The sequence below is a fragment of the Eublepharis macularius genome, chromosome 12 (assembly GCF_028583425.1).
Source record: "Eublepharis macularius isolate TG4126 chromosome 12, MPM_Emac_v1.0, whole genome shotgun sequence".
Taxonomy (NCBI): domain Eukaryota; kingdom Metazoa; phylum Chordata; class Lepidosauria; order Squamata; family Eublepharidae; genus Eublepharis; species Eublepharis macularius.
In genome coordinates, this window is record NC_072801.1 from 71013968 (window position 1) to 71028907 (window position 14940).

Consider the following 14940-nt stretch of genomic DNA (forward strand, 5'->3'; position numbering starts at 1 on the left):
TCAAATAGGAAAAACATGTTTTTATTACTACAATGTGTGTGGCAGATCAATAGAACACAAGTGATCTTCACTCAGCCCTGAAAAACCGGTCTACCACACTTCGGCTCTGTGAGAGAACGTGCTGGGCCCGACAGCTGAACAGATCCACAGGCACCTAGCAGGCCTTGACCACACTCCATATACAGGTCAACAAATGGCAGTTCCTCAGGAACGCTTGTCAAACCGTCCACTTCAGACACCTGCATATAAGAGACAGCAGGAGTTTCAGCCTCTAAAGAAGTTAAACTGTGAATATTGCCAAACATTCATATAGCAGAGATGGGAAAAACCTCATCAAATCTCCACCTCCTCCCTTAGGGTAACTAGTCTTATCCTAACTTGGCAAAAAGATCTATCTATCTATCTATCTATCTATCTATCTATCTATCTATCTATCTATCTATCTATCTATCTATCTATCTATCTATCTATCTATCTATCTATCTATCTATCTATCTATCTATCTATCTATCTATCTATCTATCTATCTATCTATCATTATTATTATTATGGTTGTTTCAGGGTCCATTCTGGACTGATTATTTCCTTGGGGAAGCAAGCCTCTGCCCAGAGAGTGCTGTTATTTTTATTAAGTAGTTGCATTTTTGGAAAATAAAAACTGAAACAAAGTAAGTAACATTCAATTTAAAGTGCCACAAATGCTTTCTGGCCACTAGAAACTAATTTTATGGGGACTAGAAACTAATTGTGGACAAAATGGAGGAGAGGAGAACAGTATAAGCTGCTTTGGGTCCCCTTAGGGGAGAAAGTGGGCTACAAATGAAAAAAATAAAATCATAATAATTCATTTAGATTCCACTCTTCTAGACAGACTGGTGTTCACCCAAAGTTAGTGTTATTATACCCACAATACTGCAGGGGAGTTGGGATGAGAGGAGTGGCTTACCCACAGCCACCTGGTAAGTTCATGGCAGTAGTGGGATTTGAACCAGTGAACAGTTCAATTACTTAACCACTAAACTACTTGCCCGCCAGAGTGCCTGCTTCAGATAAGCCCAAAGAAGTTTTGTTGCAAGTTGCAAGCAGGCCTAATGGGCATCCTTTCATAAGACTTCAGAATACCAGAAGGGAATATTAGTTACAAAATGAGAAAAATTAATTTGTCCTAAAGACATTCAAGCGTCCAATCAGACTGCAATTTAAGGGATCTGCCCAGTATCTTCAGCTGCTAAAGGAACAGAGTGAACAACAGCTATCATTTATCCTGAGTTTCACAGACAAAAGAACCCAGCTGGTTTTGATTTTATCCTGTTATTTTGTAAAAAGTATATCCAAAGCACACTTTCAGCAAAAACTGATGACACCTTCCAGGCATGGTCATCTGGATGAGATCTCTAATCGCCCTAGGTGACAAGGCAGGCAGCTTATTTACATGCACATCTCACCTAGTCTCTTGATGCGTTCCCAAACATTTCACACAGCAGTAGCGAGCCCCGCAGGACACACAAGTGTAGTTTGAGGGGAAGCCACAGACGGTGCAGAAGTGACGCTGGGGCAAGTTAGAAGGAGGGGCACAGGCTGTGAGATAGTTGGGCCCTTCGCTCACATTCAGGTTCTGCAAGAAATGCCAAAGGGGAGAGGTCAGAAAGACAGTGGTGAGCAAGATAAGGAGGGGCTGTGAGTCAGTGGGAGAGCATATACTTGGCATACAAGAAGTTCCCGGTTCAGTCTCCGGCCTCTCCAGTGATACAGATTACCACTGGCCTTCATTATTATTGCTTATTTAAACTTCAATAACTCCCAGGAAGTTTAATCTAATTAAAAATGAAGAGATTTGGTTTTCCCCATTCTGCAGAGTATAAAAATTTTCCTGAAATTGTTAGTAGCGCTAAGGTTCGTCAGCTCAAAGACGAGCTGGAAGGGAGTGGCTCTAGTCTCTCAATGGCAGACAGTTAATTCAGTGTCAGCCCTGACTGTCTGGGAAAGGATAACAAAGATACACACAAAGCAAAAATAGCAACGTTATAAGCTCCACCCAGAAAAAAAGAGGAAGATCAACACTTGCCTGTTCCTCCAGCAAAGCCTGGAAGTTCTTACGGAAACGCAGCTTGAAATGATCCCCACGGGTTTTCTTTTTCTTCTTCCCTGTGAAAAGAGCAGTGAGAAAAACCAAGTGGCATCAGCGAGTTAGTTGGAAATCAGCTGAAAAGTTAAAGCACCTTTAATGAGAAGATAGCTGAGCATCGTTCATAAAGCCAGCTGGACCGGCAACGTCCGGAGAGAGTCTAAAAGGGGAGACTTTGAGACTGGTCCATTTCTATACCAGGGAAAGAGGGGAAAGACCTGCCTGGGTTCAAAGACTGCATACCTCAGCCTTGTGTATTTTCCCAGCGTTCTCTTGGTAATTCTCTTGGTAATCCCTTTCTCTTGGTAATTCACCTGCCCCCATTCAATTCTTCAAAGATTCATTTGCGATTGGCCTCTCTGGCACATTTTTATCCTGTTCATCTTCCAAGGAACTCAGGGTGGGATACACCATTCTCGCTTCACCCATTATATCTTCACAGCAATCTTGTGAGGTAGGCTGGGTGAGAGTGTAACACTCGCCCAGGATCACCCAGCAAGTTTCCATGGTAGACTGGGGGATTGGAACCCAGGACTCCCAAATTCTAGTCTGATCCTCATAGTGATACAGCACACCCGATCTTGTCTGACTGGTGGTGGAGCTGCAAGGCATCCAAGTCCGCACAAGTCACCAGCTCCCACCCCAAAACTTACCTGTTTCAGCATCGTCGTCAAACTGCGGCAGCCGCTTCACAAGCTGGGGCATGTTGGCGTGAGGGTCGTCCTGGAAGTTGTCATTCTCCAAGGCTTCGAGCTGGCGGTTCAGGCGCCGTTGTCGGGTGGCCCGGTCCAAGATGCGGCGCTGGCTGGGATCCTGGGACCGCGCTGAAAGGAAAGGCAAGAAAGGGGGGTGATGCCAACCAGAGGAGATGGCATCATTTTGCCAGCTGATGTTTTCAGCCCTCTGCAGCATTGCCAATCATTCAACTGGCAACACCCCCAAGGGCAGCAACCTGAGGCAACGTTCTTTAAAGAGAACTCACAAGGCTCAATATACATTTTTTAAAAATTTATTTACTGTAAAACTGCCAGATTTTCCCTCTGCTCTAAGGCTTTTAAGAGACTCAAATGCTCCGTACGGTTTTTGATAGGAATTTGGGCAACAATGGATATTTCAGTTGGACTCTTTCACTTGTCCTTCTTTTTCCTAGAAGGCCAAAGGATGCAACCTGATACCAGCTCGATCTGGCACTATTTTATCTATTCCAAACTGCCTGGCATTCAGCACAGCACGTAGACAGGAGACTTTGACCTGAAACACACACACACACACAGACACAGGTCTTTTTTTATTTCATTTTTTAACACCCAGCCTGATGAAGAGTTCTGGAGAACTCAGAAGCTTGCACACTGCCATGAAGCATCGTGGTTCTTTATAATAAAAGGCATTATCTGGCTTATATGTTGGGATTTTGGACCAGCATAGCTCCCTGTAACCTTCCCCACACAAGTTTACGTTGTCCAAATGCCCCATCGTGTGGTGGGAGCTGGTATCACCCACACCACACCAAACACAATAAAGTTCTGGCATGCAAAGATCAACTTTCAGGGCCAGAAAATATCTGAGGGCCAAGCTAGACGTGCAGGTTTCCACAGCCATACAGCAGTTAAAAAGTAAATGGCAGTTAAAAAAAAATAAGAGACCCACATAAAAACAAAAAACACCTGATTTTGAACATAATTACAACAGCTAGGATTTTATACGTGAGACTCTGGAAAATGGCAGTTACCCCAACACAAGAAAACCTGATTGAAAAAATACTTGAGACAGCTGAAATGGACAAACTTTCGAGTTTATTGAAAGATGTTGATATTATAACACATAATGAGATTTGGGAGCCATTGTACACCTGGATACAGAAGACGATTGAAGAAACCTAGCTTATAGTCAAGATGAAGACCTTTATGGACAATAACTAAAAATAAATGGAAAAATAGAAAATAGCTGAGCTGCAGAACATAAAGAGGTATCTGTAATAAGAATCATGAGTTTGAAATATATTAGACTGAATGGTGCAAGGCGTTAACTTTACAAATATATGATTTTTTCTCCCCTCTCCCTTCTATTCTGTATCACTTATCTGTTATAAAAAAATAAAAAGTTTCTAACCCCCCCCAAATAAGACCCCCCCAAATGGCCTCAAGCCATTTCGCCATGTCACAATTGCACAGGTGTGTGTGTGTCCGTTTTTACTGCTCCATGTGCACAGAATATTCCACATGGAGCAGAAAAAAACAGAAGAAAAAAATCCCCTCCCCTGCTACCGATCCCCTCCTTCCCCCATGGAGGCATTCTGGGGCCATTTGGGCTCTCCTTTATTTTTAACAGCTACTCCCCAAAACTGATGTGTAGCTGCAGGGAACTCAAGTTGGGTCTGGTCCTTTTGTTCGGTCCTTTTTTGTCTCTCCTTTACCTATTGCCCATCAACATCACCAGGTGCCTGCAAATTCTAACATTATAGGACAAGGAGGAAAAGCTCCCTCTATCTGCTTTCTCCCACCCGCGTGTAATGGTATAAACCTCTACCATGTCTCCCTTTAGCCCAGTTCTGTCTCAACTATAAAGTCCCAAACTCTCCAGCCTTTCTTCATAGAAAAGGTGCTCTAACCGCCTGATCCTCTTGGCTGCCTTTTTCTGTACCTCGTCCACCTCTGCAATACTCTTTTTGAGATATGATGTGCAGAGTACACAGTATTCCAAATGAGGCCACACCACAGCACTATACAAAGACACTAAAATATTGCAGCAGCACCTTTAAGACTAACCCACTTTACCGTAGCATAAGCTTTCGAGAATCACCGTTCTCTTCGTCAGATGCATGGAGGGTAAGAAGAAACTGGTCAGATCTCTCTCTCTCTCTCTCTCTCTCTCTCTCTCTCTCTCTATATATATATATATAGCTGACCAGTTTCTTCTTACCCTCCACGCATCTGATGAAGAGAACAGTGATTCTCGAAAGCTTATGCTACGGTAAAGTGGGTTAGTCTTAAAGGTGCTACTGGACTCTTTTTGATTTTGCTACTACAGACCAACACGGCTAACTCCTCTGGAACTAAAATATTGGCAGTTTTAGATCCTAGCTTAATAATCCCTAGCATGTGTGACTTGGGAGTGTGACACACGGGAGTTTGTCTTTTTCACCGATGCCACAACTGAGCCAACGTTTTTGTTGAGCTATCCACTCCAACCCCAAGATCTCTTTCATTCTTGGTCTCAGCCAGTTCAGACTCCATATTTATATATATTTAAAGTTATGATTTTTTTTTGTTCTAACGAGTATCACACATTAACTCTGAACTTCATTTGCCATGCGGTTGCCCCATCACCCAATACTGATAGATCGTCCTGTAGCTCTCCACAATCCATCTTGGTTTTCACCATCCAAAATAATTTGGTATCATCCAGCCAGTACCCTGCTCATCCTCAATTCCAAATAATTTATAATGAACTGGAAACTCCTGATTGACTTTCTGCGGGAAATGAAAAAAATGAGCTCATGACCTGTGGATCTGACTTTTAAGAGGATAATTTGGAGAAATTAAAGGAGGGAATATATAGAGAAGGTTAATTTTATTTATCAAGAAGATGATAAGAATATTGTTTATAATGATATTGTTGTAGAGAAATCTGAAAATGGTCTATTATATATGTATTTTCCTTCTCTTCTTTTCCTTATTATTTTTTGTTTCTTCTCTTTTTTCTCTTCTTTTATATACATATACATATACATATACATATACATATACATATACATATACATATACATATACATATACATATACATATACATATACATATACAGTTCCATCTAATGAGATTTTAATCTTTTAATTAAAATAAAAATGTATTACCCCACTCCCAAAAATAAATTAAATTGCACCTAGTCCCAATATCAATCCTTGTGGAACCCCACTGCTTACTTCCCTTCATTGCAAGAACTGTCTGTTTATTCCTACTTTCTTCTTCCGGTTGTTTATCCGATTCTAATTCCAGAAAAGGACCAGTCTCTTATTCCATGAGAGCTAAGCCTAATCATGTGTCTTTGGTGAGGTACCTTAGGTTTTTGGAAGTCCAGGTATATAATGTCTACTGGACCACCTTTATTCTCATGCTTCTTAACCTGCTCAAAGAACTCCAAACAGTTGGTAAGGCAACTGTTTGTAGCAACTGTGGTTATTTTCTTGCCTTGGGCCTTCTGTCTAAAGGTAAACTCTCTTCTTATTTACACTCTTTGTTTAGCCCAAAGTTATGTAGAACTTTTATGCTCTCACAATTCAACTGTCCCTTTTCAATGGTATTGCTGGGTCATCCGTTAAGCATCCCTTTTTCAGACCGGTTGTGCCCCTGTCCTCTCCAATCAGTTGACTCTCTCCTCGCCCCCAGATTTTATTATTGATTCTAACATTTACAACGTATCATATTGACATTTCATTTGAATTACAATATATTTGAGAACGAATTACAGATAATAGGTCATATTATCAGAGCCAATTAAACATACCAAATTTAAGCTAGCACAACAAGTTGCAAATGAGAGAAATATGAGCAATAACATTCTGTTAATGATATCAGTATGTACTTCACAGCTTAACATTGCACACAACAGAGAGTAAACTTAGATCACTTATACTCTCTTGTACATATTCTCTTGCATTGTCCTTATGTGTCTCAGTCTAGGCTAAAATGGATTACGCCATGCTTTGATAAATAGACTATGCCTCTAGCAACATTAGAGCAAAAGGTTCAATACCTCTTAAAGAATTCTGATCCTAAACATACTTATTTTGTTACTCAATTTCTAGAGGTTGCAGAGAAGTGTCAAACAGAGGTGTTTTTAGATACGGGCTTTATTGAAGTTCTTCAGTTCTACTGTTCAAGACTTTGCTCAAGGCTAAGAACAGGGGAATGAAAAGAAAGATTATTTTCTTTCGGCAGACTTTGTTCCTTAAGATGCTTAATAATTATGTCTTTCATAACAGTTTCTACTAAGGAAAGATGGATTAGATCTAGAAGAAGGTGGATTGAAAATCGGTGGGAGGAACATTAACAATTTGCGATATGCAAATGACACCACATTACTAGCAGAAAATAGTGAAGACTTGAAATGACTACTGATGAAGGTTAAAGGGGAAAGCGCCAAAGCAGGATTACAACTGAACATCAAGAAGACAAAAGTAATGACTACTGAGGAACTACACAATTTTAAAGTTGACAATGAGGAAACTGAAGTTGTTCAAGATTTTCTATTCCTTGGCTCAATCATCAACCAACAGGGAGACCGCAATGAAGAAATCAGAAGATTGAGACTCAGAAGAGCAGCAGTGAGGGAGCTAGATAAGACCCTTAAAGATAAGGATGTCTCTCTGGGAACCAAGATCAAGATAATCCAAACTATGGTATTCCCCATTGCCATGTATGGATGTGAAAGTTGGACGGTAAAGAACGCTGACAGGAAAAAAAATGATTCATTTGAAATGTAGTGCTGGAGGAGAGTTTTGCAGATACCATGGACAGCCCAAAAGACAAATAAGTGGGTATTAGATCAAATCAAGCTGGAATTCTCCTTAGAAGCTAAAATGACAAGACTAAGGCTATTGTACTTTGGTCACATCATGAGAAGACAAGATTCTCTGGAAAAGTCAATAATGCTAGGAAAAGTGGGGGGCAGCAGGAAAAGAGGAAGACCTAAAATGAGATGGCTTGACTCAATAAAACAAGCCACATTCTCCAATTTGCAGGATTTGAGTAGGTCTGTTAGAGATAGAACGTTTTGGAGGTCTTTCATTCATAGATCCAGAGGAGTTAGCCGTGTTAGTCTGTAGTAGTGAAATCAAGAAGAGTCCAGGAGCACCTTTAAGACTAACCAATTTTATTGTAGCATAAGCTTTCGAGAATCACAGTTCTGACGAAGAGAACTGTGATTCTCAAAAGCTTATGCTACAATAAAATTGGTTAGTCTTAAAGGTGCTACTGGACTCTTTTTGATTTCATTCATAGGGTCGCCATAGGTCAGAAACAACTTGACGGCACATAACACACACATATCTAGAATGGATATTAGGCTAACTGGCCTGTATGCCCTCCATACCCCTTTTTAAAAAACTTTTTTTCATTTTTAACAGCAAATTTAACAAATATATAACAAGTTAACTTTTTCACAACATCAAGTATAACATTTACAATATTTTTTTGTTATTTATGATTTTAATTCTTTGAAAGCTTTTTGAAGGATAAAGTTCTGTGTTGTGCAGCATTGGGTTTTGTTTGATTGATTGAAGAAGTTTTGGCTGATCATTTGTTTTGTCGACTTAAGCAGTGTTATTAGATATTCTGTTAATTTTGTTAAATAAATGAACAATTTCTCATTGGCAGTGATGAATTCAGAAAATGGATACCAATTCTCTGTGAATGTCGTTGGTTTGGGATAAATCTCAGCTTTGATAAGACGGTCTGTAACTTTTTCAATTATGAAGTGTTCTCATATTTTACTATACCGGTTTGTTAATGTGGGTGCTTTCTGTGATTTCCATTTCATGGTGACTGTTGTTTTGGCAGTATACCTCTTTTTAAAACCTGATGTGACATTTGCCATTTTTCAGTTCTCTGGCACAGAGGTCAGTTTTAATGACCTCATATACTTACATCTTGCTACTTTCCTTCATTTTATCCTTACAATAACCCTGTGAGATAGGTCAGGCCGAGAGTGTGTGACTGGCCCAAGGTCACCCAGCAAGCTTCCATAGCAGAGCAGGGATTCAACCCTGGGTCTGCTAGACCCTAGTCTGACAATTCAACCACTACAGTTTAACATTTGAGGCAAGAGCTGTGACTCCATGGCGCAGAATCTACTTCATATGCAGAAGGCCCTGAGTTCAATCCCTAGCATTTCCATTTCAAAGGGTTAGGTAAGCAGGCAATGAGAAAGACCTCATCCTGAGACCTTGGAGAATTGATGCCAATCAGAGTAGACGAAACCAGCCTTGACTGACTAACAGTGCAATCCTAAAAAGAGTTACTCCAGACTGGAGTAATTCTTTTTAGGATTGCACTGTAAGGCTAATTCAGTGATGTATCCAGTGATGGACCATACTGAGCCCAAGTCAAAAAGAAGCCAAGTTTAACATATCCACATTGCACAAGGTACATCGTGTCACATACAGACAGCTGGATCTGTGCTCTGGAACTTGACAGGGGTTAGTCAGTATGACATACCTGGCTCCTCACTCCAGAAAATGTTCTCCATTTCAACTCGGGTTTTGGATTTATGCTTATTTTCACATTTTCTGGAGCCATCCCCTACTGTATCTGTTCATTGAATGTATTAACAGTTGATCATATTGTATTTCGCTCAGTGAATGTCTGAGCTGTTGATTACATTGTATCCATTGCACTGTGTGATCCCTTGGGTCTCAGTGAGAAAGACAAGCTATAAATAATAATATGTTTGCCTTAGAATTATTTGTGCTCTGTTCCAGCATTTCTTCAACTCAGCATTGGGTTTCTGCTGGTTTTAAATCTTTGCAAATTTAAAGGCTTTTTATTCAGATAGGAGGACTGTATTGTAGGGAAGGGGTCTCAGATGCCTTACTAACAAGTTAGGGACTATAGACTTCACCACTATGTTGCCTTACGTACTATTTGCTGCTTTAAGTATATGCTCCTATGCGCTACCCGTGCTTCAAGTATGATCCTTACGGGTAGCTCTGTGTTGTCTAATGTCAGTCCTGGAATTGCTTATGCTCTGTTCCAGCATTTCTTCAGCTCTATATCAGATTCTTGCTAATGCTATGTCTTTGTAAACTTGTATTTATTTCCACTATGGTGTTGTTTATGGAAATGGCCTTGATATTGATTGTACTAATCTCACACTATGTAACCCGCCTTGAGTCTCAGTGAGAAAGGCGGATTATAAATGACATAAATAAATAAATGTATATACCCTGTTACATGTGTATTGAAATGTCTTTGCAATTGACAGCACAGCACTGACCCACACTGTGTAATCTGCCTTGAGTCTCAGTGAGAAAGGCAAACTATAAATAACAATAATGAGAATAACATTAATAAGAACAATAATAACAATAACAATAACAAAGAGGCCTTATAACAGAATGAATAGTCATTCTAAACAATTGCCTTGAGATCCTTTGGAATGAAGGAAAAAGGGAATGGGTGCTCAAGTTTGTAATAACTGTGTTCTTCTTGAGTGGCAAAGAAAGGATACTCCTTCCAGGCTCCAGCTAGGGTTGCCAGGGCCAGGTTGGGAAATTCCTGGAGATTTTGGGAGTGCACCCTGGAGAGGGCAGAGTTTGGGGCGTGGAAGGACATCAGCAAGGTATAATGCTGTTGAGTTCACTCTCTAATGCAGCCATTTTCTCCAGGATCTCTAGGGCCTGGAGATCAGTGGTAATTCCGGGAGATCTCCAGCCACCACCTGGACACTGACAACCCTAGTTCCAGACCTTCCTCCCTCCCCCTTCCCGGCCTTCAAAAAACGAGTACCTGATACTTTCTTTTCCACCATGCTGCAAGCAAACAAAAGGATCGCAGTCTTCAGTGGGTACAAAAGGAACACGGGCTCCCACTTAGATCCCCCAAAGCAAAATGTAGCCGGCTTCCATCACAGAGATGCCAAGGGACAGAATCCCTGCAAAATCTGGGGCAACAGAAGCGTTCACGCTGTCTCTTGAAGTACCCGCTTTACATGACCCTCGATGCTTTCCGTACTCCTCTGCCAAATAAGGACACAGCTACTCCCCGCAAGGAGCCACCATCTGGCCAGAGGCAAAGAAACTTCCGCCTGCTCTTGCAAGCCACGCCCCCTTTTAAACGTCATAGCACGGTCACCCTCCCGAGACTACGAATGGAATTGTTTTAGCCCACCCGGCACTACTTCGCTGGGTCCTGAGCTCCGCCATATTTAGAACAAGCATTTTCTAATAATGGTTTCTGCTGTGTTGGACTGTAGTAGAAGAGCAAGATTCGGGTCCAGTAGCACCTTACAGACCAATTCAATTCAAGGTGCTACTGGACCCGAATCTTGTTTTTATAATAATTGTGTGCCCCTCCCCTCGTCCCACTTCTGTAAAATAAAGAGGCAGAGTTTGAGTTGAAACGGAGACAGGGTTAATTTAGCTTGTGCGAATTTTTTCCTGCTCCAGCGCTTTGAAGTCACAAAAGAGAGTTCTTCTGAACATGTGCAGAGTGCCTAAAGAGTACTCGGGCGCTATGAAAGGGGGGGGTGTTATCAGGATAGGGGGTTTTCAGTGAGAGTTACTCCAGTCTGACTTTTGATTTCAATGGGCTTAGACTAGAGTAACTCACTTTAGGATTGCATTTATCTGTGTTATCTACAGTTCATCTTTTTCATTGAGACTCAAGGCGGATTACACAGTGTAAATCAATACGATCAACAGCTTGGACATGAAATATACAAAGAACAATGCATTGCAGAAATGTGAAAAGAAACATAAACTCCAATACACGAATACAGAGTTGAAATTTTACTGAAACAGGACGTAAGAAAAACTACCCAGTAGGAGCATATCTACATCAACAGACAGCCCCATCCCTTTACCAAAGCATCTCCTTGAACCGTTTCTTTACAGCGCAGGCAGTCTGTTATTTGCAAAGAGAAGAGCCCAATCTCTATGCAAAGTAAGGAAAATACTAATTCCTGCTAGAGCTGCCCTCCGATTGGGCGGCGGCCAGCGCCACTTTCCCACGGCTTCCATTGATGAAACAAAAAAGGGAGTGGATTCTCTAGTTTGTAGTGACTGCGTTCGTCTCGGGCTGCAAATAAAGCAGGGAACGGTGGATTTGGGGGGCTTTGTCGGGAAAGGAGAGAAAGAAGGATAAGCCCATCCCAAAGACCCCAAACTCTATGCAAAGTTCAATAGATAAAAGTAAGGAAATTCTAATTCTCACGAAGGGGCTTTTATTGAAATGCCCTTGATATTAATAATAACAATAACTGCGCTTATATACCTCTCTTCTGGACAGATTAGTGCCTCAACCAGAGTGGTGAACAGGCTAGTGTTATTATTATCATCCCCACAATACAGCTGGGGAGCTACGGCTGAGAGGAGTGGGCTCTCCAGGGCCACCTACCGAGCTCATGGCAGTAGTGGGATTCGAACCAGTGGAGTGCTGAATCGCAGCCCAGTCACTTAACCACTGTGCTACCGTGGTTGACTGTACTAAATTCACACTATGTAATCCGCCCTTGAGTCTCAGTGAGAAAGGCAGCCTATAAATGACAGAAAGGAAGGTAGGTAGGTGATAGGGAGGGACGCCACCGCGAAACTCGCGTTTATTTATGTATTGCTAAAATAAATAGCTTCCCTTCCTGAATTTTTCACAATAACATTTGTTTGTTTTTGTTTGTTTGTTTGTTTGTTTGTTTGTTTGTTTGTTTGTTAACATTCAAACCCTGCTTGGAGGCCATATTTTTTGGACGCCAGAGGTCCTTATTCCTGAAATCCCATATGTGGTCAAGGGACAAAAAAAAGGAAGACTTGCCTGTATCGTGACCTCATTTCTTCCGTGAATTTTTTTTTAAAAAAAAATCTGGGTCTGAGCACTGGATCCCTCCCCCCTTTGATCCCCTCCCGCTAGCTCCCCTCAACGTCCCGTCCACCTCTCCCTCCGGGTTTCTTGGCAACGTGGCAGGAACGGAAGCACGGCTTGATTTCCACCCCTCTAAACTCCTAAATTGAGATTCTCCCCCCACCCCCACCCCCCGCACCACTTTCTTTCGCTATCCAGAACTTTCTAGATGCCCGATTGGCCCGGAGGGGGGGGGAGCCCTCGCGTCGTGATTGGCGAAACTCTGCTAGAGTTGCTCTCCGATTGGACGGCGGCCAGCGCCACTTTCCCACGGCTTCCATTGATGAAACAAAAAAAAGGGAGTGGATTCTCTCGTTTGTAGTGACTGCGTTCGTCTCGGGCTGCACATAGAGCGGGGATTGGTGGATTTGGGGGGGGCTTTGCCGGAGGAGAAGAGAAGGAAGGATGAGCCCACCCCGACGCCGAGGAGGAAAAGGAGGGGGGTGGCCGCTCCCCTCTTTTCTCCCCCTTCCCGTCCCAGCTGTAGGGCTGCTCCAAGGAGGAGCCTCCGAGCGGTCCACCCCCGCCGATCGCGAGAGCTCAAAAAACCCGGGCGGGCCCCGCTGCCTGCTTACTCCGTGCCCGCTCTGCCTGCACCATGAAGTGGCCAAGGACGCTCGCGGTCGCTTCTGCCATCGCCGCCGCCGTGCTGGCCAGTCTGGTGCTGGGCACAGCGGTCGCCACCGGAGAGCAAGACTCGGTGGATCCCGGTACGATCGCGCGAAGGAGGAGAGATTCTCGGGGGTGGCCCTTGCGAAGGAGACAAGGAACGGGGGGGGGGGTGGCGAGAGGATGGCCGGCTAGAAGCGAGGGGACCACGGAGGGGAAAGGCGGGGGGGAGACTCGAACCAGGCGAACGGGACGCTTTGCGCAGAGCCTGGCACGGCTACTGAAGGTCTATAGATGTGTGTGCCCATTTTAGGGGGCGTGGAAAAGTAAGGAAGGGGGCCGTAGCAAGTTCTCAGTGGCACCGGGAAGTAATGATCTGGTTTGCTCTTGGGAGAACAGGAAAATACTATTCACCCTTTATATTTTATATATTTATATATCCTTTGTATTTTACGCTTAATATGTATCCCTTCATCTGCGTTGGTGGGGGTGGAAAGTGCCGTCAAGTCAGAGCTGACTTATGGCGACCCCTGCTGGAGTTTTCGAAGCAAGAGGCTAGCAGAGGTGGTTTGACATCGCCTGCCTCTGCAGTCCTGGTCTTCTTTGGAGGTCTCCCATCCGATCACTAACCAAGGCAGACCCTGCTTAGCTTCTAACATCTGACAGCAGATCAGACTTGCCTGGCCTCCTCTATGTTGTCTCTATACAACAGCCCTGCAAAATAGGCCAATGTTAGCATTTGCTACATTGTAGATGGGAGAAGAGTTTAGGGTGAGAGAGCAAGAATTTTTAGCAGAGGTGAGATTTGAACTAATGACCTCCCAGATCACACCTCACCCTTGGTGGTCTGCTAGCTCATTAGGTGCCAGATTAAGCTAAGGTGGACAGTGATTCCCAAGTCAGTTCTTATCCCCTGCTGCAACCTTTCCTGGCTTCAATGAGAGCCATGCATCTATCAATGCTGACAAATCAATTCTCCCTCCTCTTTGAGTGGTTGGTGCTGAGAGGAAGAGCTGCTTTGACCTGCTCAGTTTGGCTTGTCAGCCCCCAACCAGAGGATGAGCTAGGAGTTCTTCAGCACCAAGAACTTGTTAAGGCCTGCCTGGATTTCCCTATGCAGGAATTTGTATAAGAGCTGAGAATGCACAGCTGCAACAGGGTGGGGGGTGGGGTGCTGGGAGGCTTTGAGATTTGGCGCCTTCTGTAGCCTGTTATGTGCTGCTGGCGGGGAGACAAATGGGGAAAACAGCTGGTTGCATCAGGCTAGAAGGTCAAGGGACGGGCAGAAAGAAATAGACCAGTCGACAGGATAAGCAAGAAGGAGTAATCAGGACTGTGGGGGGGACACATTTTGGCAAAGAGCACCTGTTGCATCTGGGCTCATTCTTGCTTGCAAACCTTTGTCCTCCAAATTCCCAGCAGGAGTAGAAACAGGTTAGTCGGCTGGAGAGAAGGTGATGCTCTGCACATGCGCAGTGGAACTTGGGTATTTCATGTGTCCTAGCACCAAGCCATGCTGTTGACAATAGCCCTGAAGGCTAAGCTCTGGCTACTCTTGGTGCACCTTGCACCATGGGAGTCAGTCGAAAATATTGGAG

At 43.3% G+C, this 14940-nt stretch overlaps 2 protein-coding genes across 2 annotated transcripts in view; one reads left to right on the top strand and one right to left on the bottom strand.

Moving 5' to 3' along the window:
• ZNHIT1 (zinc finger HIT-type containing 1) lies at positions 1-10919 on the bottom strand. The gene is made up of 5 exons (XM_054994641.1): positions 10628-10919; positions 2779-2949; positions 2066-2145; positions 1446-1615; positions 1-239 (listed from the first exon to the last, which is right to left on the bottom strand). Exons 1-5 carry the CDS (start codon positions 10647-10649, stop codon positions 218-220), a joined length of 465 nt encoding a protein of 154 aa, XP_054850616.1. The 5' UTR covers positions 10650-10919; the 3' UTR covers positions 1-217.
• A 2364-nt stretch (positions 10920-13283) lies between these two features.
• Positions 13284-14940, top strand: part of PLOD3 (procollagen-lysine,2-oxoglutarate 5-dioxygenase 3) — a 34223-nt gene continuing 32566 nt past the window's right edge. Inside the window, exon 1 of the mRNA XM_054993635.1 lies at positions 13284-13443. Within this exon, the coding sequence (XP_054849610.1) occupies positions 13332-13443 (112 nt within the window). The 5' untranslated portion in view covers positions 13284-13331. The remainder of the gene's footprint in view (positions 13444-14940) is intronic.

What these genes read in the sequence shown, in the direction of transcription:
- ZNHIT1 (XM_054994641.1), bottom strand. Translation starts at nt 10,649, where the DNA reads ATGGTGGAAAAGAAAGTATCAG. An exon ending in GGTGGAAAAGAAAGTATCAG is followed by an intron (nt 2,950 to 10,627) that starts GTACTCGTTTTT and finishes CTTTCCTTTCAG; the next exon opens with CGCGGTCCCAGGATCCCAGC. An exon ending in GGAACGCATCAAGAGACTAG is followed by an intron (nt 240 to 1,445) that starts GTGAGATGTGCA and finishes TCTTATATGCAG; the next exon opens with GTGTCTGAAGTGGACGGTTT.